This window comes from Ostrea edulis, chromosome 3, assembly GCF_947568905.1.
Source record: "Ostrea edulis chromosome 3, xbOstEdul1.1, whole genome shotgun sequence".
Lineage (NCBI taxonomy): Eukaryota > Metazoa > Mollusca > Bivalvia > Ostreida > Ostreidae > Ostrea > Ostrea edulis.
This window is the reverse complement of record NC_079166.1, coordinates 3121318-3148204: the sequence shown is the minus strand read 5'-3', so window position 1 is coordinate 3148204 and position 26887 is coordinate 3121318. Positions and strand designations below refer to the sequence as shown.

Sequence of the window (26887 nt, the reverse complement as noted above, 5' to 3'; positions counted from 1 at the left end):
GAAATTCTTTTCTTCTTTTTTTGCGATCGTATGATCGCAGTAACAATGAATAAACTAATATAGCCTACATGTAATTGTATAATTTTATTTTTGAATCTCATTAAGGTTAAATTTTTAATTCCATATACATGTAGTTTAATCATGTCTTAATATTCTAACCAGAAATACAACTAAAGTTGTTTCTAATTTACAATATATATTTATGTTTATCTAACACGTACCCCCTCACAAACACATTGAACTGTTCACTTTCCCAAGCCAAACAAACCTCTCGAAAACATGAATGCGGTTTAAAACTATAATTATTTTTAACTTGCAGATTCACTTGAAACGTCAGCTACTTTTTCTCATTTTCGACCAACTTCACATTCTTGTTCTTTATACATTTTAGCTGCAGAACTGTAGCTCTCTGAAAACATATTTTGACATAACAGAGAGCTACAGAGCCACCCCTTATAAAAGCCTTCGATTCACGGCGTACAAAAAGCTGCGCACGGTTGAGGCCTTATATCGTTGTATTCTTGAGTTACTGTCTCATAAATTTAATATAAAACAATTCTTAACATATTTTCCTACTATACTTGTGTCTAAACATACCTTCAGATATTCATTAAAACCCCACACGACCTGAAAACTCCCAGCTTCAAATGATTTCGTTTGTTGACGTAGCCATGTTAGGTAGCCGGGTCAGTTCGTACCCTGTTGTTGTTGGTATATAATCATAAAATTCTTTATATGTTATGTATTCGCTCTTCATTTATTATCAATACGAATAATTTATAGAAATTAAAAAAATAAAGTTTTTCTAAAGGTAAAATAAGCTCTTGATTCATGAAAATGCTACTAAAGTCCTTAACACTCGTGTGGCAGGGATGGAGACCGAACCAGACTAACAAAAGCCGCATTGCCGTGAGTTTAGCTATTTGAATAATTATTATTTAAAGGCACTGGGATGATATATTATTTAGAATATTTAGCTAAAATATTTGTGGGGATATTAGTTCACATCTAGACGTTATTGTACAAGTATGGAAATTAACCAGGATTCAACGCTCTGGCTGACGTTTAGTGCATTTGCAACGTCACGTTGTGAATAGCCAGCGTCAAGCATTCCAATACATCTGCCCAGTTGTTCTGTCGTCAGGCGACGCCTTACACGTTGAGGGGGCATTGTGCTGATAAACGCAGTGTAAACACTCAAGTGAGTTTGAAATTTTAGAAAGAATCAGACACCGATGCCTGAGTGAAAATCGTGCAATGGTAGCAAAAGCATAAACTGTGATGAGAAGCGCATTTCCCATGGCATGAAATGCACGTGCAAGTTTGTTGAAGACGTTTTTGATTTCACTCGGACACAATATTGCCAGTTATGCAGTTATTAATTTTTTAAACAGAAAAATATCTCTGATCCTTATCAAATTTTGAGTAGTATATATATTATGCAACAAAAAAATCTCAATGACATCAAACACATGATAAATTTACAATCGATTAAACTGAGTCAGTTACATATAAGAACAATACACAAAAATAAAAACAGAAAATCGTAAAAGCAAACAAACGAAGGGGCACCTGTGTCACGACAGAATGCAAGGAAGGGTTACAAAGAGGCAGTTTTGACTCCTTGGGCCAGGTAACTAAAACTTAAATGAATTATCTTAAGTTAAAAACCTTAGTGTGTTAACTGAAAATACAGATTGAAATACAAACCTTAAAATCAAATTTAAATTGACCATAAAATATAAATCAGATATACTTCATAAAGTCAATCAGGATTTACACATATCAGGGATTTCGTCATACCCATTCAGGTTGAAATTCAATTTGCGAATGTCAAGCAAAGGCGTGAATACAATCTTCACAAAGAGCTCTACATTGTTTAATGCGGTAACTAAGGGGTAACTATGTTATAAAGATATGTGTATTCAATCTAAGTATCGTAAATAACACAAACCACCAATGTTAATACACTTGCCTTCGTAAATAACACAAACCACCAATGTTAATACGCTTGCCTTCGTAAATAACACAAACCACCAATGTTAATGCGCTTGCCTTCGTAAATAACACAAACCACCAATGTTAATACGCTTGCCTTCGTAAATAACACAAACCACCAATGTTAATTCGCTTGCCTTCGTAAATAACACAAACCACCAATGTTAATGCGCTTGCCTTCGTAAATAACACAATCCACCAATGTTAATGCGCTTGCCTTCGTCAATAGCACAAACCACCAATGTTAATGCGCTTGCCTTGCTTTTCCCTGATAACACACGTGTTGTCTTTACTGTTCCCGACAATTCCCATGTCTGTTGTATTGCAGAAAATAGTCTACTTTGAGATACAGTGTATATTTATATTTTTGTTTGTTCATCGATAACAAAGTTTAGTACGTGTATATGCATCGAATCATATTAAGATATCGTTGTAGTAGCTTTTAGTTCTACGTAATATATGATCATGCATAGTAGAGTTTTTGAAGATATGTGACAAGTTTACCGAACAGCATTTTAGCAGAGACTGGTGGTGTTGGAGTGTTTTAGGCGCCCCACACTTTCAAGGGTATGTAAATTCAAAAACAGCATATTTTTATGTTTGGTTATATTTTGTTTTAATTTGATTATTTTGGTAGTAACAAATATACTTGTCAATTAATTCAGAGCGCTTTTAAATTCACCACGCTTACCATTCTACAGTAAATGCTACTTTAACTTTTTCGAACTCTTTATTGAGACGATATGATTTCAAATCAAATCAAATATTCTTTAAAAACAAATATTGATTTAATTATTATTTTTTACCTTTGAAAACGAAAGATGTTAGAAAACTTTGAAATGTGTCCGTTTCCTTTGGGTATAGTATACATACACCATATTATATTTAATTACTTTGCATTTGAAAAATCACATTAAAAACAATTATGATTTTTCATATAGTTTGTAATATCAAAAATTGGAAGAGACGACCGTAAATATCAAAAACTGAGAAAAAGAGAAAGATAAAGATTTCTAGATGTGTTTTGTAAGACACTTAATTCATAGCCATTGAAGCAAGTTTGGGTTTATGAACTGTTTAATGTACATTGTATTTGTATTCCAATGCAGTTTTGGCTATTGATAGTGTAGGTAAGTAAATGGTGCAGGCTAAGGATGTTTACAACTAAAAGTACGCGTGTTAGTGCCTGATCATAATCGTGATTTTCTTCTTTGAACTTGAATAAACAATACTTCGATAGGATTATGAAAGGTGAAGATAACGAACACCGATCAATCTCATAACTCCTATAAGCAATACAGAATAGAGAGTTGGGCAAATACGGAACCCTGTATATACCAGAGGTGGGATCATGTGCCTAGGAGGAGTAAGCATCCCCTGTCGACCGGTCACACCCGCCGTGAGCCCTATATCTTGATCAGGTAAACGGAGTTTAGACTATCTGAAAAAGCGTATTTCACATCAAGGTATCCCATTCAACTTACATTAGCCACGTAAGCAGTGGTGTAAACATACTTTCTGAAGGACAATTGTTCTAAACACTGCATTTTGAATTAGTCAGTCAGAGGTTTTACCACAATGTTGATTGCCTCGATTTGGAGTCAGAAAAAATACTGAACAAAGATTCCAGAACAAAAACGTCTGGATGAGAAAAGCTAGGTCATTTCAATTTCGAGATGAGTCCGAGTTATTTCCGTTTAGAGAATTATCGTACACAGTAAGGCGCGCAACAATTTCTTTATAACCAGGTCTTGGACAAATATCCATTACTGCATTATTGAATTTACAGAATAAGTTTCCCATGCGCATTTTCAAAACTCGAATTTCATTAATACACCATGCAAGTAAGAAATAAGTAGTCAGGGAGTAAATAAACAGATAAGATGTGTATTTTATCACGTTATTTCCTTGTTTGACATATCAAATGTAGGGTATCATTTTTATTGTTTAAGTCTGTTTAGCATTACATTTCATTCGACTGTTTAATATATTTCCTATATTTAAATCTTTAAATAGAAACCTCTTTTCATATATTTTTAACATATGAAGTGAACCGGAGACCCTTGTCTAACAAAGTTAAATCTTTATCATTTTCCTCGCCGACTGACGGTTCAATCTGTTCCACTTGGGCGTTCAAAGTAAAACCAAATGTACCTCCTACATAAAAGAGTTCCCCGGGTAGGTTAAGGCTTCCCATAAAATACCACAGAGCACTTTGTGCCTTTACTTCTCCGATCTACCAATATATGACGTCATAATGGAAAATTACGCCAAGTCACTGTATACTTGAGCTGTAATGACGGGGAGAGTTTCAAAAACGTTAGACCTTATTTCAGACTGTCTGTAAGATGTCTGAAGGCTATTGCAAAATTCTGAAATTCTAAATAAAATGTCTGAATTGTATTTTTAAATCGTATAGGTCTGAATGTTTATAATAGATTGTTTAATTACTCTTGATTGAAATTAGCCTGTTAAACTGCTATCGAAAAATATACTTTTGAAATTTACTCTGTCTTATACCAGTGGTTAGAGGTAGAATTTATGATGGGTTTATAAAAGAGTCTAGCGCAGGCAATCAATGAGGATGCATATGAGATGCAGTGCTCTCACTTCCTAACAACGTGTAGATTAAAAAGATACTGTGAAATAAAATTGTTTGATTAAAATAAAGTATTGTGATTTCTACTATAGATTTGATCATTTTTTATTTCAATTTTTTTTTTCAAAATACATCCGTCACAGTAGGCCTAGTTGTCAATTCAATTCAATTTATTCTCATATTGCAATGATATATCGTATCATAATTTATCTAATCCAAAAATAAATCTAATTATAATTGTAAAGTTTATTTAAGAAAAAATAAACAACGCTAATTACAGATATTTAAAGGAATAATATTACCAAGTTGTGTTTGGACAACGAACCCCATGTAAACATCATTTACTCTGCAATTACTCGCTTTCCTCGTTACATTTGGGCCGCTATTTGTACACACTGGTGGCTAAAACTTGTAAGACTCAGAAAAATTTTCAACATCGAAAAAATGTTGTCCATAGTGAATAGATTAGGTCCCTAAAACCCAAGTTTTTTTTTTTTAAAAATATCTAACACTATTTTCACAATGAGTTGATCGACAAAGGTTGCATATGGCCTCACTGTACCACGTGACTACCCAATTAATTAACTAGACTTTTTAAAATCGGGGCATAGATTTAAGTCCGTATTATGGTTAATTATTGCGATATTTCGGCATTTGAACTACTATAATTAATTACTGTAAGCATAAGGAAGACAAAATGCAAATAATTTTGTATACTTTGAAAACATGAGATGTGTCCTTTAACGAACTCGGCATTGATTCTACATTTGGTAATGCTGCATATACTCCAACTTCCCTTTCAAACGATGGAATTCTTCAAAATCCTGCGTTGATTTTAAACACATCCAATATCCTTGTCCATGGGACAAATGGATATGAGTTACAATACCGATACTGGATTCCTAAACTTCACAAACTCCCTAACAGAGATACATTGCTGGATCCAATCAATGTTTCACCAAGCCCCCATCTTTACTCCTCACGAAAATACCAACGGAGAAACTTTATTGTGCCACAAATTATGCCAGAAGAGGATTAGACAACAAAATCAAAACAACTTTTCCCAAATCATTAACATCAAAACTCATGACCTTTAAACACTTCGCACTACCATTTCTCGCGATAGATTCAACACTACACTTTTGATATCATAGATAGCTACGCTTTAAAGAAAACTGGAACAGGCAAATATTCAAATCTTGTGAACAGTCATTCAGAAAATAACTACATGATATACCACTCTGTTTCTACGTACAAGTACTCTGAAGATGATATTGTATAGATCCTTGGGTTCTTCATTGACAATATCGTTGTAGTATGTGGTGCTCATGTCTACCAACAGTATGTTGGGAGTCCCAAGGGCACGGATTGTGCTCCTTTATTAGCTGATCTTAGCCATCATTTCGATCTTTTATTGCACATGGACAATAACGACAAACTCTCGAAACATATTTATAACAAACGGGATGGCTTCAGCTTATTTGTTATTGGCCTCTCATTTTTGTGGCAATATTCCATTAGCACATGTTTATGAACTGATTCCACATATTTGAGGATATGTTCTGAATATGATAAATTCTCAACTCGAGGCAAGCTGCTTACAAATAAGTTGATATTACAGCCTCGTTTAAAGCATTCTGTCAATTCTATGGCAGTTGTGCTGTTCTAATTTTAAAATACAACTTGTCATTAGGTCAAATGGTGTCTGACGTGTTCATGAAAGGTGAAGATAACGAACAGTTATCAATCTCATAATTCCTTTAACGATTGTTAGACCTTCTTTACATATTGATTTGGACTACGAGTTTCTCTGCTTACCTGATCAAGATATAGAGCCCACGGCAAATGTGACATGTCGGCAATGCTTATTCGCCTAGGAACCTGATCCCTCTTATTGTGGTTTCAGGGATCTGGGTTTGTCATACTATTATTTCTGTGATATTCATGGTATCTAAAAGATTGATCCGGTTTTTTACGATTTCATAAATCACCTTACATCGATCATTAGAATTGCGTGTTATCAAGACTTTAGGCGATGGGAATACATCTTTGAAGTACTATGTACTTATATTGGGCAAGCTTCATTGTTTCTTTCAGTTTACAGTCTGATGATCTTAGCATTTCTTTTTCACCTAATTTGTTCGCTGATAAGTTTATAATCACAGAAAAATCATGTTTTGTATACACAGTTAAATTTGATGGGCAAAACTTAATGTTGCACTCTTTATTTATAGCTTTTCCTATCAATCATGTAACAAACAGCAGAAATGGAAGAAGATCACAGTGCCCAAGAAGTCTTACAATGTGATTTATGTAAAACTGTTCCTCTACAGAGTCATTGTGCACTTTGTCAGAACAACTTTTGCGAAAACTGCATTGGAAAGCATCTCTCCGATTCTTCTAAACAGCACCTAGTCGTACCATACAGCGATGTAAAATCTACTCCTAAATGCCCAAAACATGCCCATCATTATTCTTTTTTCTTTCTATGAGAATTGTCATATTCATATATGTTCTGTCTGTGTCGAGTCCGATAACCATATTGGACACAAATTAAGAAATATTTTGCGGAGAACAGCAGAACTTGATCTAAAACGATTAGAAAATAGTATCCTTCCCAGATTCGAACACAGTGCATCAGAGTTGAAAACTCGGAAAGCCAACTTGAAATCAGATTATGAAAAAAGACAGATTATGTCATTGAACATGGTGAACTCTGGCACCAACAAATCAACAACATTGTCAAAAACTTAAAACGTGATATTGAAGAAATGAAAACCAAACACATGGATATCCTAAATCAACAAGACGATGAAATCATATCCAAGATTTCAGAACTGAAGAAGCTCATACTCCATTTGAAAAATTTATTAAAAACCGACGATGCCTCTGCCTACAAATCCAAAATTGATGATTTCAGACGATTACCAGATACAATTAGAGTTTCATTTCCATGTTTTTCTCCTGAAAAATCATTACAGAACGAATACATAAGATGTTTGGATGTCTAACATCATCATCGTTAACATCTGAAGAACGAGGCTACACATTTCTCTATGAGTCACAGGTCATCGCAACCATAGACATTGGATATCGAGGATTACGAAGTGTTGCGTGCCTCATCGATGACGAAATCTGGATACGTGGAAATGAAACATCATGAGACTATGTAATCTCATGGGACAACTACTGAAGTCAGTTTAAACGAAATCAGGGAATGTGCCATCTGATATAGCAGTGACAGGGGATGGCGATTTAGTCTATACCGATGATGTCACAAAAACTGTAAACATAGTGAAGAATAAGCAGATCCGGGAAGTTATCAATCTAGAAGGTTGGGAGACTTTCAAAGTCCGTGTTACCTTCAACGGTGACATGCTGGTGACCATGGACAGAATTGGTTGGAGAATCAAAAATTGTCCGTTATTCTTTGTCCAAAGGTTCGTCTGGTTTCAAAGAAAAACAGACCATTCAATTTGATGATCAGGGTAAATCTTTGTATTCATCGGGTTACCCTAAATATATATGTGGGAACAGAAACCTTGATATTTGCGTGGCCGACCTGGAAGCTAAAGCAGTGGTAGTAGTCAGTCAGTCGGGAAAACTCAGATTTAGATATAATGGTCACGCCGAAGAACCGTTTGATCCCCACAGCATTACAACAGATAGCCACAGTCAAATCCTGACAGCAGATTTTCATAATAACCGTATCCATACCCTAGACCGTGACGGACACTTCCTTCGTTTCATTGATAACTGTGGATTACAACGCCCATACGGTTTATGTGTGGAGATCAGCGACAACGTCTTTGTGGTTGAGTTACAAAGTAGCAAATTGAAGAAAATTCAATACCTGTAATGATCACAACAGCCGTAATTTGAAATATGTGTGATCAATAACTGCAAATGTACTGTAAAACAAACAAACACTTATACAGAATGGTAGCATTTGTACTGCTTGTGTTGGGGAGAGGGGTAGGTGACTGATGCGTGAACGGTGGGCGCAATTTTGATTGCATTTGTTGATCCAGTTGAGATTCGGACTTCTTCCAGGACCTTCCGATCCATTATTAACTTTGTGATTTTGTATATTTTCCTGATATTGATACTGGTCTTTAAACACATTGAAATATGTGTCCCTTGTATTCTGATTGCGTTTTCCAAAATGAAATCTTTTTGCTTCGGATTGAGTTTGATTTGACACTTTTCAGAGTTATCAGTCACCTGGAAAAATAACATTAAAAACATAATAAATATGACGAGAAACTCTGACATGTATTAACCCTTTATCTATGATAAGGACAAATATACCCCTTGTGCATAAGTCAAATTCAAAGTTTCTTTTTTTGTTTGTTTCTGCAATGATGTGACACTACCGTCGCCTTTTAAATAAAACGCTTTCTTTGAATAATCATGAATTCTTTCATACGCAATATACCGATGGTAACGACGGACATGCCGAGAGATAGCAGAAAACCTTTCATCAGAAAAACGTATCCATGTGAGTTAATTAACGTATATTATGCTGACAAATTCCAAGTTATAGAAGAGGGAATCTGATAAATGGATTTTAACGATGAAAACATCTTACATAATTACACTTGGTATCGATCATCTCTGTCAAGTCTGTCAATTGTGTAACTGACGAGTTGTTACGGTCAAATCAAGGATTGTCAATGCAAAATACCTTATACGTTATGCATATCATCCTCTGTTAAAAGTTCTCTATAAATCCAAGGTGACATTGCAGCTCTGTTTTCATTTAAATCATAAAAGAGAAATACGCTAAGGTACAAAGATTATCATTTATTCAAAATGACAAAAAATGAGTGTTAAGAATAAATGTAGAAAGAAATTGGCTGGGGAAAACAGAATTGTCGTCATTCATTTAAGGCATCTTGCTTCCAGGATGTTAATTTCTTTCTCACCATTTTATTTAATTGTTTTCAATTTTTCTTTGCATTGGGGGATATAGGATGCTCCCTAAAAATTGTTATAGAATTTTGTAAAACAATTTGTAAATTTTCGATATTGCTAACACCCAATATATTTACAACAAATTTCCCAATAAAACGTCTATCATTTTTGCATTGTTCACAAAGCTTTACAATTCAATGGAACACATTACCCAAAATTTAAAATCCTCTAAAACAGTCAAACTTTATATTGGTACATTTTATGTATCAGTGCTCGGTTTTGCTTTGTTGTTTGATCAAATAAAGGTCACGCCCACTTAAACACGGTAACATTTTTTGTCATTTGACGCGTACAAAATCTTGGATATTAGATATCTTTAAACCTCTATGTCAATATTGTTCATGCATTGCTTCAATAATGCAATTAAGCACTTCACTGCGATTCAATCTGACAGGTTAGTTATAAAATTCCTCGTATTAAAATCCATCTGCATTTCTTTGAAACCCTCAAAATTCTTTCAAATCGTTTAATCTGACTTGAACGACATTTTATCATACACATGCATCTTAATAAACAAAACAAGCATAGAAACGTAAAGACATATAAGATGATTTTAAGGTTAAAAAACCAAATAAACACAAGAAATATTGATACAGCAGGCGTATATCGGATATATTTCAGTCTGTAAACATATATAAAGCTGATTAAGCATGACTTAATCACTGATCGAATAAACGCTCAGTTGATTGATTGTATCTTGTTTAACGTATCTCATATGGAGACGTCACCAAGACCGATGAAGAGCTTCAAAGTCAGGGCTTTGCTCCGCGCTTACGGCCATTGGGCAGAGGGGGCTCTTTAGCGTGCCATACCTATTGGGACACGGGACATCCGTTTTAAGGTCATCTCCGAGGACCCATGACCTGATGTCGAGCGTTTGGCGATGGAACTGTCACTACCTGGTTTAACAACTTAGGCCTGTCGCGGCCGGTGTTCGAAACCCGGTCTTTCGCATGCGAGGCGAACGCTTTAACCTCTAGTCCATCGCGGAGGTAATATTATAAACGCTCAGGTGTGATTGCGGGACAGTTAAATAGTATCGAAGGTCTAATGAGGGGCATTCAAAGTCAGACAGCCTCCTGTACAGCTCAATTCCATATTCGGGAATAATTGAATTTCACTTGTAAACGCAATTTAATGGGCTCCATTGATTTTATCAATATCAAATCATCGTATTTAAATATGAAAGTAACGAACAGTGATATATCACACGATTCATATACAGAATGCATATTTAAAATTAGAGCAATCACGAGCCAGAGGTGGGATCAGAAACAGGTCACACCCTCCACGAATTTTATTTCAGTCTGGTAAACGGAGTAATCAGTGTAAAAATCAGCGTGCCAAGCATGGTATAACAAGCACGATATTACAAGCACGGTATAACAATTGCTATCAAACACGTCATGCAGCATTTGATCCAATGGCAGCATGTATTGGTAAATTAGATCGCTAATTTCTCGGAAAAATTTGAGAAATTTTGACTTTAAACGAAACTGTTGAAACTCCTGAAACACCAACGTATTGATCAGTAGCCTTCTCCGATCCAAAACAAACCGACCCTTCACGAAACATACACAAAATTGGATCTCGCTGTGCTTAAATCAATAATTGATATAATTTTATTACAAAATATTGATAACAACAACATCGGGATATTACAGAACAATTGCAATAGAGTCAATTTTAAAGGACATTTGATACAATCAAAAATATTATTTGGCTTAATTTGGTTGTATTAAGTACAATTATAGAATTCATAAAAATTGCAGAACTTAAAAATAGTCTACGATGTTCAAATGTTGAAATATATTATCCTTCCCTATATAACTCTATAAATCCCCCACCCACTATTTTGGACTTATCTGAGAAATCGTGGGAATTTATGACATTTCATAGGATAAATTGTATTCATTTTACTTATAAAACATCAATTTACCTTTCATTTTCATCATTTTTTAATTAAATTTGTTCGTAACAGGTGTCGTTGAAAGGTTTCATCATTAGAGGCTGAAGTATATTCGATGCTTCTTACTTAGATAGTATTTTCACAAAAGGGATCAGATTTCAGATAATTTTCATGATGAGTCTCACAAGTGAAATATATTCCGTATCCATGCATTCACCCACTACATATAATATATCCTTTTAACACAGTAACTTCCGCGAATGTCAATCCCGTTTCTTCGCATTTTGAGGTAACTATCCGTGCCATAAGGTATTGCATGATTCAAAGAAAAGCATTGTACAGTTTATGCATATATACAAATTATCTAAAGTGATTACTATTAGAATCATAACATTCATAGAATACCAAAGCGAAGCACGCATCTAGAATCTTTACAATAGTTTTCCACGAATTTGAATATGAGAATGTGTAGATTCCTAAGAAATTTATAAATATCTTCTTTTCTTTCAAAACCAACCATTCGGAATCATATAAAATAACCATACTCTAAACACTTGGTGTACTCATATTAATTCATTGGATACCGGGAGGAACGTAGTGTAATCCACGAAACACAACTGATCAACATGTTTCGATGTATACCGTCGTCCATTGTCAGATACTTTAAACCGCCACCACCGACCTTTTTACCACAGAAGGAGCCATATCCATATCAACGCCAGAAAAGAATTGAAAACGCCCGGGGAAAATATCAACTGAAACAGGTGACATTCGGAATTAAAGACATCGAATCCAGAGACGGGGAGGTACAGTTAGTGAATGTACCCCCAATGGTAAGTTCTCCTCGAACAAACTAACACGTGGTTTCATACCCAGAGATAAGGTTATGCATGCTAGTCGTTCATTTTAAAAATCATTATCACAAAATAAGTGGTGGGTATTTTTCAATTTGAGGTGCTTTATTACAGTTTTTTTCCGAGTTCCCGTCCATTTTATGCTTGTTGATAGGTTGTCCTTAAGACATCCCCCGACACATGAGACCGCTGAAAAAGCATATGGGAGGAAGATCAAAAATATTGATTTATTGTTGCCCTGATTCGATAATACAATATGGGTACATAATGACATGCTTTTCATGCATGATGATGCTAGGGATGGGTTCTTCTCATGTTCATTAGACGCGTTGATGCACTGAGATATTATGATATTTAATCTGCAAGATCTAAATACTGTCTAAATTGTGTTAACAGAGAAAAATGGGCGTGGCTGTTTTATGTCCAGGCCATTTCAAGGTTACACTCTTACTAAATCAACGACCATAGAAATTGCATTGGTAGAGATATAAATTGCATATACTTGTGATTTTGTTTTAATTTTTCAGTATAACCCCAATATATGCAACTATTTCTGTCTGATAAAATCGAATTTCCTCGGATGATTTTAGATCTTTTTCACATTGATCTTTTATGCCTGGCATGCTTCTACGATTTTTATTGATTAACCTAAAATATTGTCCCCATAAGGGACCGGTCAACATTTATTAGGGGTGGGGGATGGGACCGGTGCAAAATGCAATAGGACACACATTTATTTTACTGATAGTACTCCAACTTTTTTTTTCTTTTCAGCACTGATGGGACAGCTAATATTTTTTTTTTTTGTTTGGTGGGTTTTTTTTTTAGTTTTTTTTTTCTGCAAATGTATCGATGAACAAAAAATATTATAAAGTATTTCAAACTTGTACTTCAACTATCTTTTAAACAATAATACTGAATTGTGACAGTGTGGATGCTTTATTTCATGTCCAAGTTGAATATACTAGAGACAATTTGCAATAAAATACTGGACCTTTGAAAATTTTTAATATTAAAACATGTAATTAAAAATCACAAACGAAGTATTCAGCTGTGAATAAAATTGCAAAAATTACATGTAAGTTTTGCATGGAGTATAGATTTCAATCATAGAAAATAAAAATGGTGTATCATGTTGGCCATAAATTGAAGGATACAGACCAGATTTTAACTAAAGTCTCAACACATCTTTAATAATTTGATAGTTTGTCATTACAACCTATCATTGGGTCAAATGCTGTCTGAATTGTTTCATACCGAGTGTTAGGCCTATCTTGGCACACTGATTTTGTCCACGGATAACTCCGTTTACCTGATCAAGAACATGACCAAGTAAACAAAAGTTTCTCAGGAGAGTGAATCCCTCAGCTGATATAACTGGAGAAACAATTATGAAGAACTCAAAAGATTTTTAAAATGAAATCACACTGGTGTTTAATCATACATGTATTTAATTATTCATTAGATAGGACACACACTTTTTAATTACACATCTGATATAGGACAGCAACTTTTTTTGTTTTGTTTTTTAAACTGGAAATAAGGAATGCACCGGTCACAACCCCCAATAAATATTGACAGGTACCTAACTCATGTTCCCCGGACCTCATGCTCTCGTGAAATACTACACCTGTAAGCAATTATTATGATCTACTTTATAACTGGAAAAAATGTGTGTCACCTATCATCTCATTGTTATTTACCTGCATGCTGACAAGAATTAATCATCTGTGTCGATGATGACAAATCAAATACATATTATATCATCGCTGTATGTTACACGTTGTGATGTTAATTGCACAGCGGTGTTAGAAGTATACCTGTCTATTGTAATTTTAATTGTTCATAATGGCTGTAGTGATGTTAATTGCTTAATATGGGTGTAATAATGCTAATTGCTATGCATAATTGTAATAAATTTAATTGCTAGGAATGTCTGTAGTAATATTAATTGCTACGCATAAGTGTAGTAATATTAATTGCTAGGAATGTATGTAGTAATATTAATTGCAAGGCATGTCTGTAGTAATATTAATTGCTAGACATGGCTGTCGAGATATTCATCGATAAGCATGGAGTAATGTTAGTTATGTATTATGGTTGTAGTGATGTTAGTTGTATATCATGTAGTGATGTTATATGCATGGCATGCCTGTAATGTTACATGTACACATGGCTGTGGGGAGAATGAAGAGTCAGTGGAGGGATAGGCTCCAGGTGTTTGTTACAGAAAAATGATGTCTCATTTCACAATGCTTTGGTGCCAATGTCCGTGGATTGTGGATTTCTTACTGTTTTGTTGAGATGTAATTGTTGTATATGGTTTATATACATTGATGAATTGTATAGATTGTGTATTTCGTTGTGGTCTGAGATTTGTGAAGTAGAAGTATCCACGAAATATGCGAAAATTGAACCCTCACGAAATATATTGATTCCACAGCATGTGGTAAATATTACTTACTTCACAATATTGCGTCTTTATCAGATTAAAAATGGGTTTGTTAAATGGATTCTCTTTTTATAATCTGCATACATTGCATATGATTCAAACATAGTTTCTGATTGCAAGGTTGTTGTGGTGTTGTTGGTTTTTTGTTGGTTTTTTTGGGGTTTTTTTTTTTTTTTGGTGTTTTTTTTTTTGTTAATTAAATGAAAAGTTTCATTGTCACTTTTTGTAGTTAAGCAAAGTGCCATGTGAAGAACGAAGTCCACTCAGTTATCTCGTAAGTAGTATTGAATTACTGTTTTCCTCTAGAATTAAACAAATGAACGTATTTTGTGTCATTGACACCCACCATTTCTTTACTTCTCAAAAAGACCAAGGTGTTATCTACTAAGCTGTTATATATACATATATATATGAACTTCTAATACAGCTTTGGCACATTTGACTATCATCTGAAGGGGTGAGAAATACGCCTTCGATACAAAATCTTATGGGAAAACGTAGATGTCTGAGGTGATCGAATTTCATTTAGAAGAAATAATATTCCCGTTGGATTTGAAGAACAATCCACACTCGACCTACTTTGTGTTTAATCAATTCCCATATACGTAGTCATGTGGGGATTTGGGTTACAATATGTTCTCTGTACCCGTTGCTTGTCGTAAGGAGAATAGGGCAGTCCTTCAGATGAGGCCGCAAAAAACGAGACCCCGTGTCACAGCAGGTGTTTCACGATAAAGATCCCTCCCTGTTCAAAGGTCATAAGCGCCGAGCATAAGCCTAAATTTTGCATTCCTTCCTCGGCAATGGTGACGTCTCCGTATGAGTGAAATATTCTCGAGTTGAACGTTAAACAATATACAACCAACCAACTTATACATGTAAAGAAAAATTTAATTCTTTTTCAAAAGTTTTGTATTCTCCAAAGGGATATGAATTTCTTCATGGGATTTAGAATATTTCTAATCTGATGAAATCTTCAAAAAAGACTTTTTAATTTAATTTCCATGGCTTTTTTACTTTCCTTTGTCACTTGGGACATGGTAGATGCTTTTGACAACGTGTTGATATTAAAATATTACCTAGGAAATCCTTTTTAAATGAAAATGTTTCAATTTTAGATTAAAGTGGGAGCAAAATCCGCATTGTATGAAATATACCAAAGAATACACGGACGAGGTCACTGGACGGTTGACGATATGATATCACATTTTAAATCCTCATGGATTCTTAATGAACCTAAGGTATTGTATGATGCCATAGAAAACATGAAATGAACATTCTCCAACAGTATTGATTATGCAGTTATACAATAAATTTGTTTTGATAGGGATGTGAAGTATGGAGAACCGAAAATGTGAACAATGTGAATCAAACACCGGTTTGTAGAATTATGATGTATTTTTGTCAGTTCGTTTTACAATATGTACGCTTTTTCTTCAATGTTATATAACAAATGAATATGATTAAATATTGAAATCAACAGAATCAGATGGCACAGGCGGATCACTGGTTTGCCTGGCAGAGAATGAATGGTGTCACTCGAAATCTCATCAGAATTACAAAGGACATACCCAAGGAGTAAGTACATGTATTGTAACAATGTCTTAGTGACAATATACCTATGAAAGAATTCCACTATGAAAGAGACCACAATTTACACGAGAGAAATATAAAGCATACGGTTCTTATTATCAGATTATTCCAATTAAAATGTACAACAACCAAACAAGCAATGATTTTTGTATGAACGGTTTTATTTATTTATTTTTCAAATAATGAGTGCATTTTAGAAATTCTTTTAGAAAAAGAATTTCTTAGAATGATTCAGAGACATATTACAATTCAGAGATATTCATTAATTAGCGGAGTGAACATTGTATCTTGAATTCATCACGTGACCATGCTTGGTAAGAAGCGACATACCTCTTCTTTCTATAAAGATTACCGTAGAATTATTATGATGTGTGGTGATCGATTTTCCTGGATTTCTTAGATACCCCTTCATCAAGAATTTTAAATCACAACAAAATACACAATCTATAAATCGTTCCAATACACAGAAACTGTATCCGATCTTGGCACATTGATGTTGACAAAGATTTACTCCGGTTACCTGATCAAGACATAGGGCTCACGTCGAGTGTGACTGGTCGACAAGGGATGCTTACTCCCCCTATGCACCTGATACCGCCTTTGGTATGACCAGGGGTCCATGTTTGTCCAACTTCCTATTTTGTATAATGGCTTATAGGAGTTACGAGATTCATCGCTGTTCGTTATCGTTACCTTTCATCGTTGAAATTACATCCTAGCGAAACTGTGGGTATGTACAATCCACGAAAAAAATTGCCCCCCCCCCCCCCCGGCTTTTAGTGATTCCACGTTATTCATTAAAGATATATTTATACATCCCATCTCTGGTGTGTCGAGGGATCCGTGTTTGCCCAACTATATATTTTGTATTGCTTATAGGAGTTATGAGATTGATCACTGTTCGTTATCTTCACCATGCATACATACATATTTATACATACATATATGTGCATTTTTTGATTATTGAAAGATTTTCGACCTTTGAAAATGAAGTTGGTTCTGGCCATCCTTATCTAGGAAAGAAATCTCTCAAAGATATCCAGGACCTTTATGTCGTGGATTTATTCGATGTTGCTCTAGATCAACCAAAGGTAAGATTCCTCGTTAATAATGTTTCTGGTTGCATTATTACTGTGGTCGTTTACTTTATTAAAGCATAATAAGTGCTTACCAGTAATCCATACAAGTAGCTATCGTATACAGGACCGATCAAAATATAAATCTGTATTTTCCGTCAGGTAAATTCGTCGAAGGTTACACAAGAAGGAGTTAAAAATAAAGGTTCTAAGGTCATATGCTTTGATACATATATATATAGAGAGAGAGGGGGGGAGATAGAGAGAGGGGGAGAGAGAGACACAGAGAGAGGGAGAGAGAGAGACAGAGAGAGGGGAGAGGGAGAGAGAGAGAGTGAGACAGAAAGAGAGAGAAAGTATCTTACATTGGTGTTATCCAGTTACTTTGCAAACAAAAATGTAGATGACATTTAGACTCTTAAAGGAGAAATTATTTAAAGATTTGTGCCAAAATGATTTACATACATAGCAGCATATTACAAACCTATATTTCTCAGGATTATTTGCAGATATAAAAAAACATAATACTATAGTATGTGAAATTCCTTTTTGTACATTTGACAATATTCAAAAAATAACTTCGTGATCATTTGTCATTAATATTAAATCTAATAGGGTCATCTTTGATAAAATAGTTAAAGGACTGTATCTTTTATTTAGTTGTTGTGTCCAAAAGCCTTGTTTGCCGTACGGGAAGGTATCTTAATGCCTATTGCCATCCATGGAAAGTTTGAAGGCGGGGATGGCCAGGTAACTTTACTCATTACTATTCATGGAATTATGGATGAATTTTATCGAAAAATAGCACTACTGAGGGGAGATTAATTCAAAGTAGTACATTGTTAGTATTTTTGTCCAACTGGTATGTAACATCCAGGATTTATGATACACTATTATCTATCATTTCCGTTCACATTCAGAGAACGTTTAGATCACTCGTAAACTGTGGATACAGTTGAATTTGAATATACAAATCGTGCGTTCATTGAATGTTTTTACAGATCTTCACACCGCCGCCGACTGGTGCAGACCACAAACTCATACAGCGATGGACAAAAGCAAAAATGTGGTTCAACATGCTAGACGCCCAGTACCACGAGTCCATTACTCATTTGGGTATATTTATCTTTAATGCAATAAACATAGAGAAAGACTACACAATTTATTATCATAGTTTAAGTAATACAGACGTTAAACCTAGTTCGACTCCATTGTATCATCAATTCTGTTTCACTTATTCGTGGAAAGATTTAGAACTGCTATGTAATGATTATGACCTGTTATATCATGATTATGCCTCTTAAAGACGTTTGAAAATCAGCAAAGCTTCAGACATCATCGAGGAGTAAGCAGAAATATTCATAATAATATCGCTTGATTTAACACTGTGATAATGTGTATATGTTAAAGTGTATAGCACAGACATTTATGCATGCAATATCATCTTCACATTAATAATAATAATAATAATTATTATTATTATTATTATTATTATTATTCATACATGATAACACAAATTAGCATATAGCTAGTTTATATTGTGATCCTGAGTTAAAACATTTACAAAAACATAAAATAAACATCTAAAATTAGTATCTAAACATGAATACGATATAAAAAGAAAAGGGGAAAAATATATCATCAGACACATCTAATTAGTGATAAGATTATTACCTAAATATGAATACATGACATAAAAGGAAAGAAGAAGAAATAGCATAAGACACATGCACACACAGTGCCATATCAAAACTACATTTGGCACACCTGAACAAAAAGAGGAAAGCACGATGTTATACTTCTATGAAAATATTCCATCAAATGCATAGCTTTAAAAATACCAACCTAACCAGAGCTTCGAACATTTTGAGACAGTTTGTTCCAACGGAATGCAGAAGACTGGCTGTATGAACGCTTAAAATTTTCAGTTTTAGCTCTTGGTAAATATAATGAATTAGACATATATTCATTCGACCTGGTTTGACGGCAATTCACATCCCTTGTATATTTAAACACGTTTAGGTAATTTGGCATTTGATTATTTAAAACTTTGAACAGAAAGATAACCTTTCTAAACATAGAATAATCGTTAATTGGCATCCAGTTCAAACAAGAAAATAAAAAGCTAGTAGAGGTCCTGATATCTCGAATATTTAAAAGTACTCTTGCTGCCCTCTTTTGTAGCTTGAATGTTTTTCTAAATATAGTTGAATTTGTACGTTTCACCAGACAGTACAGCAGTAAGTAAAATGTGGAAAAACAATACTATTAAAAACCTTGATAAGTGCATTTGGTGGCATAAAATAACTCACTCTCTTAAGTACAGTAAGTTTTCCTACAATTTTCTTTAAAATAAACTCCACGTGTGCATCCCATGGTAAAGTATTAACATTGGGGGGTGGGGGATTGACATCTCAAATGTCACTGAAGTGTTGAGCATTTTAGCGTTGGATTAACATACCGAGTACCTATTTGTACAATTGCGAGTAAATAAGAGAGGATTTGATTTCCTGTCATCAAATAACATTTTGGCAATTGTATGGGCCGCATTCGTGACAATACGCATGCTATTTGATGAAATGCGGAGATAACGAACGGGTATTGTCTACAGTTCAAAGTCCCTTTCTTTGTAGATCATATTAGAAATCCTTTTAAAAAAACACCTGTCGTCATATTTCCTTAATCTTTAATATATTTCCATGCTTGTGTGGAATTTCTAACATTAGTAATCCTTGCACAACTTCTACGATATGCACAATTTTGAACCTATGCCATTTATTAACATCATATACATGTATTGCATACATCATATCCAAATTATGGCAAAGTTGTGGATTATAAATTTCCTAATATAATCTTAAACTTGCCGTCTATGAAACCAAAATTTAGCTTAAATCCTTGCGATGCAAGTCCTGAAACTCTTAAGACGAAAGTTATCGTAGTGCATTTCTCGATGAAATTTAAATAGAACCCGTTCACCAGCTTCAGTTTGGATTGGAATGCCTACAAGTTTCCAAGACAACTCTCGTACTTTCAATGATATGCTATAGTAATAAATTGTTATGGTAGTACATAATGGTCCCATCCTGCAATCATTTTGACTAATCAATAACAACATTACAACTTAGAAATAAATAGCAAGTTCGTATCTTTTACTTTCTAAAAGAAGACCTCCAAATGACAGAAAATGACTATATTTATTTTCTAAAATATTCAACAAAACCTTTGCCTCTCAGAATGATTTGAATCATTCACATGATGAAAAAGGTTGAATTTGCTCTATTACGTAAACGGACAATTTGCGTCTATATTGTCGGACATTGGAAAAACATTGCTGAAAATGCTAAGCAAAATAGTCAGAAAAGTGAGATGTCGGGTGTGACACACGTCACAGATGAGATGGGGATACTTGCTCCTCTAGTATGGCATGTGGTTCGTGTTTACCCAACTGTCTTTCTGTCCAATTTTAGTTTAAAATAAAGTAGCCATAATGCAGTTTATATTGTAAAATAAAAATATGACAGAAAGACAATACTTTAATTTTATATTATTTTTGGGTATATTATCCCACCTCTTGCATATATAGGGGTCCGTGTTTGACCAATTCTCTTGTTTAAATTGCTTATAGAGTCATGGGATGGATCACTGTTCGTTATCTTCGTCATTCATGTATATGAGATTTATCACTGCTCGTGACATGTATCTTTATGTAGATATTTTCACTTATGTAAATAATTTTATTCATTTTTGAAAATTGGTAGAAGTGCTTGTCAAGTCAAGTGATACAACTTTCAAATTGTTAAAAATACATTTGAAATATGACATTGATTTGAAACTTGAATTGAATATTCTGTTGAAGGTTTCACACATTTGCTTATGGACGGGGTGAGTGTCTGCGTTCACAGGAACCTGTCGGAAAGGCACCCGGTTTTCAAACTCCTGGCACCTCATTTTCGTCACATGCATGCCATAAATAAGTATGCATATTTGCTGATATATTACATATAGAAAATGAAATCATGTTATAATAACCTGCAGGTACAACGCATCTTGAAATTATGTAGAAATACTAAAGTCGAAATTTCTAAGTAATATACAGTAATTTGCTTGTGATGTGCATGTTAATGTTGAAGTAGAAAATGCTTATCATTGACCCTGAGAGTGTCATCTATATATATATATATATATATATATATATATATATATATATATATATATCCCCCATTACAGCCTTGCAGCAAATACTCTTATCGACTTCGGAGGGTATGTAGATTTAGACATGTATTATGGAAGGAAACACATGCTGAGATTGATCGCGAAACAGTGAGTATCATTTGCGTCTTTAAAATATCCATGTTTTACCATGAGCCTACAAAAAATACCACATACGTAAAAACGGAATGCATTTTATAATGCATAAGTAACAAATGAATAGATGTCATGTATGAATGTCACAACCAGATCCAGCTCAACTGTGATATTTGTTTTACTTGTAATTTGGAATAGTTCAATATATTATCCCACCTCTGATGTGTCCAGGGGTTCGTGTTTGCCCTACTATCTATTTTGTATTGCTTATGGGATTTATGAGATTGATCACTATTCGTTATCTTAACCTTTAATTGTGTTATGTTGTGTTTGTGTCATAAGATATTAGAGTGTAGATTTGTTTCATATGTAGCAATACGAAATGGCATCTCAATCAACAAGGCTCTCTGAAGTGGGACCTGGAAAACAGAGGTGTTGAGGTTTGTCATCCTTGAATCATGTTCTCCTCGAAGGAACCATTCAACCTTCAGGGTGTTCCCGCGACACATTTCCTAGAGGGTCATGATTCTTCTTCTTTTCTGATCGATGTATATCAAATTTAAATAGATTAGATAAAGATGGTAAAAACAAATTCGTTTTCACACTTGCACTTAGATAATATTAGATAACAGTATAAAAATTGTTGCTATCTTAATATCACTAGTACTGCTAAACATTCGCATTATCATGTTATGCCAACTTCAAAATAAGTTCTTTAACATCTTTTTTCCGAAGGTGTTTTTCAATATTTTCCAAGTAGTATGTACTGTACGCATCATTAAGGATTTTAATGTCGGATTTTAGTATTTTGTCTACAGCAATGTCATTGCACAAAATCATTATACATTTACTTGCGCAGGGTCTACCAGGGTATTATTTCAAAGATGATGCCTGGAATATTCACGAAGCAATCCGCAATTACGTGGAGGAGTACCTAAAACTATATTACGGTACTGTTCTATCTTTTGAACGTGTTCAATCCTTTAAAATTGCTCCACGATATGAAATGTATTTCAGAGTTTAACCATAAAATTGAGATAAACCAATCCTTAAATATTTCAAACATCCCTACTCTATTTTTCCCGTTATTTTTCCTCTAATCGTGCTTTTATGAAATTGATAATCATAATATTATCATTTAATTTCTAAAAAGAAAACGACAATACAGTTAAGCAAGATGAAGAACTTCAGGCTTTAAGAAGAGAGCTTACGGCTCCAAGGTCTTTGACAGGTGGAGGAGGATGCGGAATGCAGGTAAAATAAAGGAAAGCTTCTTTAGTTCGGAGTTGTACATCTTATGATAAGTAAGACATGCTATATTTCAAGGTTTTATATCGTTTTTAATCGAAACTACATTCACCTCGTTATTTTCCATACATTTATTTTCCCAAATATCTACACCACATTTCTTGTTTCAAATCATTATAGCATGAAAGGTGAAGATAACGAATAGTGATCAATCTCATAAATCCCACAAGCAATACAAAATTGATATATATATCCACCTGAACCCATCTCTGGTATTTCCAGGGGCCCTTGTTTGCCCAATTCTCTATTTTGTATTCCTGAAAGGAGTTATGAGATTGATCAAAGTTCGTCATTTTTACCTTTCATTTGTGCAGCAAATTCGTCAAATGCCGCAGTCAAAGGTCCATAGCTTGTTAGACATCACATCATCATGTACATTTCAGCAAATCCTGTATTGAGTGTGATAAGTGATACAATTGATACTACACTGTACAAATCCTAACATCATATGTTCTTGTTAAACTGAAACCCATCAATATTTCAAATTCCAATGGAATTAGGCACGTTGAAAATGCGTACCTCTCCTTTTATCTTAGTAAACCAAAAGTTATGAAACTATTAGGCATATATGTTACATGGGGAATATGCACTGTTTCCAGTTAAGAAAGTTTGTAACATTGCCATCGTTTATATTGTTTGGACTGTGAAGGATAACTCTAGATGTATAATACCAAAACATATGCGAGATGTTGTGTGAATCAAATGTAGATTCTCAAAAAATCAACATCAAATATCTGATTTTACAACACTTTATATCATTAAGATGAATTAAAGACTAGGCCTTTTGGTATCATAGAGAGCTACCTTTTCAATAGAATGGAACTTGGAAATATCCATGTCGTTCAGAAAAATAACTTTTTGAAACGTCATTGTGATTGACTCTGAAGTTGGTATTAAAATATGTTGGACAATGTAGTTAATGTAAAACTTATACGGTACCAATGTTGATGCACCAGATGCGCATTTCGACAAATAATGTCTCTTCAGTGATGCTCAATCCGAAATTATGGAAATTCGAAATGACAAAAAACTTGTAACAGCTAAAAGGAAAGCTAGAGTGCCAAAATATGGAACCAAATTCGTCCAAGGATCAGAGCTATGCATGAGAGAGATGTCATCCTTCATTTTGAAATTAAATCAATGGAAATCAGCTGGCGTTTCCAGGTTCCTAAATTGCACTGCTGCTGATCTTCTGACGATTAAGAAATTGATCATTGATTGTTATCTCCACTTTTTGCATTGAAAAAAAATAATCTATTCAAACTACAAGAATAATTGAACTCTTTGCTTTTCATATTTATAGGGTGTTCCAAATTTTGATTCGATCAGTAGTCTTGCCACATCTTTAGTCAGCTTCATCTACATATGTAGTGTCGAACATTCGGCCACAAATTTCCCACAATATGAGCAGTATGGTTTTCCACCAAACTACGCTGCTAAACTCAACGGACATCCTGAGGAACAGCATGTGATTCTAGTTATATATAAATATACATTGAATCAAATCAACGAGTTCACATTTTTCTAATGAAAGGCGAATACAATGAGATCAAATGTTTTATTTACTTACTGTCGTTTTTTTTTAAAATAAATGATACTGTTGGGTTTCCTGAATTTTAAAATGTCGATGTGCTTGATTTGCAGGGAGCAACTCAGCTAGATGCTGCATTACCCACGGGCAAGGAGTTTTTCTCCACTATAAGGATGATGAAACTCTTGACAACTGTATTGACAAACAATCTTGGAAACTATGAAAAGGAGTACATGAATGCAATGGACAAAGATGCACAACGAATCGTTCAAAAGCACGTAACATTATTATATTTTAATTCTGGATTATTTAGTATAAAGCATATTCACGTGATAGTTTCCTTAAGGCACTAAAATTTTAAACCAATTTAGTTTGGTGCAAATTCTGAAATTGATATACATTAATATATATATATATATATATATATATATATATATATATATATATATGTAAGATACGTCCATAACCATGTAGCAATACATGAATGAAAATATTTTTATCTAACATTTATTGTGAAGTAGGTGAAATGCACAAAACTACTTATAGTCTTTGTAATGAATTATGTAATTTGTTCACATGCGTTACAATCACGTGATATTCCTCAAGTTCTATATCTGGTGAGATTCATAAAGTATACGCCTTATGCGTTTTAGATATGTTGTGATTTATATTCTAAGTGTATTAAAATAGTTTTGGCAATCAAAACACGCAATATCCATGACTTTTAATTCAAACCCTGTTTAAAAGGTGTGCATTCACCATTTCCCTTGTTGGGAAATCCGTTTCGGATTAAACCTGTAAAGTGAAGAGTTTTGCCCTCTTTGTGACGTAATATACAATATTGGATTTCAAATCGGTGGAAATGAGTCTTAATTTTTGTTCTTCACTATCCACCAACATCAATTTGAAAATAAGTAAATTTTAGAGAGAGAAAAACGAAGGACATAATAGCGAGTTATGAGATTGATCACTGTTCGTTATATCCACCTTGCATATAATAGCGTTATCTTCTCTATGCAGTAAACTTTTGAATGAATGTACACATGTACATCACACCGTTTGAAATTGATGTATTTTAACAGAAATATCACAGTGTAGTACGTTACTGGGGAAAACTGTCAAAAATATCTTATATCTATACTATATTTGTCTTTTTTAGCTTCCAAAAAGCCCTTGGTCAAATAACCATTGACATAAAGAATAGAAACAGTCAAATCCAACAACATCCCCAGAATCAGTGGAAAGTTCAAACATACCCATACACCTGGCTCCTTCCAGACCGAGTTCTGAATTCAATCAGTATCTAACATTTGTCAGTTTGGACTCGGGCAAAGAGTGTGATTTGAAGTGTTTATTGTATATAAAATAACTTTATAGTCCTCGATTTAGATATGATGAAGCCATGCAAGTGTGAGTCATAATGTACCCAACAGAGTTACATTATCTTATTATATTAAATTTACTTAATGTGATACACGTATCTATATATATCAAATATATACTGACCGGTTTATGTATTCATATGAAGCAGAATTTATTCAACAACTTTAACGTGAGAAAAGAAATTCTTGCTGTGGCCTTCAATTCGACATTTAGAAATGTCTATTAACAATAATAAATTTCATTCATATGTCGATTTGATATATCCCTGTGAGTTCGAAATAAAGGACACCACAGAGTCGTCCACTTCTGCTTCATACTTAGATATTTTATTGAAAGTGGACATTAACGGCAGACTGACAACTCAACTATATGACAAATGGGATGATTTCAGCTTCTCCATTGTCAAATTCCCATATTTATGTAGCAATATTCCATCACCACCTGTATATGATGTTTATATCTCTCAACTGATTCGATACGCAAGAGCTTGTTCTGCGTATGGTCAGTTTTTAAATCGAGGCAAGCTACTGACAAACAAGTTGATGGTACAGGGTTTTCAACAGTCTCGATTGAAGTCAGCATTTCGCAAATTATATGGTCGTTATAACGATCTAGTTCCTCAATACAACTTATCATTGGGTCAAATGCTGTCTGACGTGTTTCATACCGATTGTTAGGCCGTTCTTGGCACATTGATTTTGATTACGGATAACTCCGTTTACCTGATTAGGACATAGGGCTCACGGCGGGTTTGACCGGTCGACAGGGGGTGCTTACTCCTCCTAGGCACCCTGTTGAAACCCCTGTAATATCGTCTCGTTTGTCAGTAGCGTGTCTCGATTTAAAAACTGACCATACGCAGAACAAGCTCTTGCGTATCGAATCAGTTGAGAGATATA

General features: G+C 34.2%; 2 protein-coding genes and 1 long non-coding RNA gene across 3 annotated transcripts; all 3 read left to right on the top strand.

Annotated features, from left to right (window-relative positions):
• Positions 1–7368: 7368 nt before the first annotated feature.
• LOC125676782 (tripartite motif-containing protein 3-like) lies at positions 7369–8456 on the top strand. The gene is made up of 2 exons (XM_056158975.1): positions 7369–7594; positions 8038–8456. Exons 1-2 carry the CDS (start codon positions 7369–7371, stop codon positions 8454–8456), a joined length of 645 nt encoding a protein of 214 aa, XP_056014950.1.
• Positions 8457–15907: 7451 nt separating this feature from the next.
• On the top strand, positions 15908–16361 carry LOC125677169 (uncharacterized). Its single transcript, XR_008801614.1, has 3 exons — positions 15908–16030; positions 16117–16167; positions 16273–16361. It is a non-coding gene; the product is annotated as an uncharacterized LOC125677169 (long non-coding RNA).
• A 997-nt stretch (positions 16362–17358) lies between these two features.
• On the top strand, positions 17359–26523 carry LOC125677168 (allene oxide synthase-lipoxygenase protein-like). The gene is made up of 11 exons (XM_056159754.1): positions 17359–17473; positions 18119–18208; positions 18460–18574; positions 21318–21435; positions 21689–21781; positions 22140–22206; positions 22626–22716; positions 22920–23020; positions 24378–24542; positions 24719–24879; positions 25765–26523. The coding sequence occupies exons 2-11, from the start codon at positions 18164–18166 to the stop codon at positions 25910–25912; spliced, it is 1104 nt and encodes a 367-aa protein (XP_056015729.1). The 5' UTR covers positions 17359–17473; positions 18119–18163; the 3' UTR covers positions 25913–26523.
• The last annotated feature ends 364 nt before the right edge of the window (positions 26524–26887 follow it).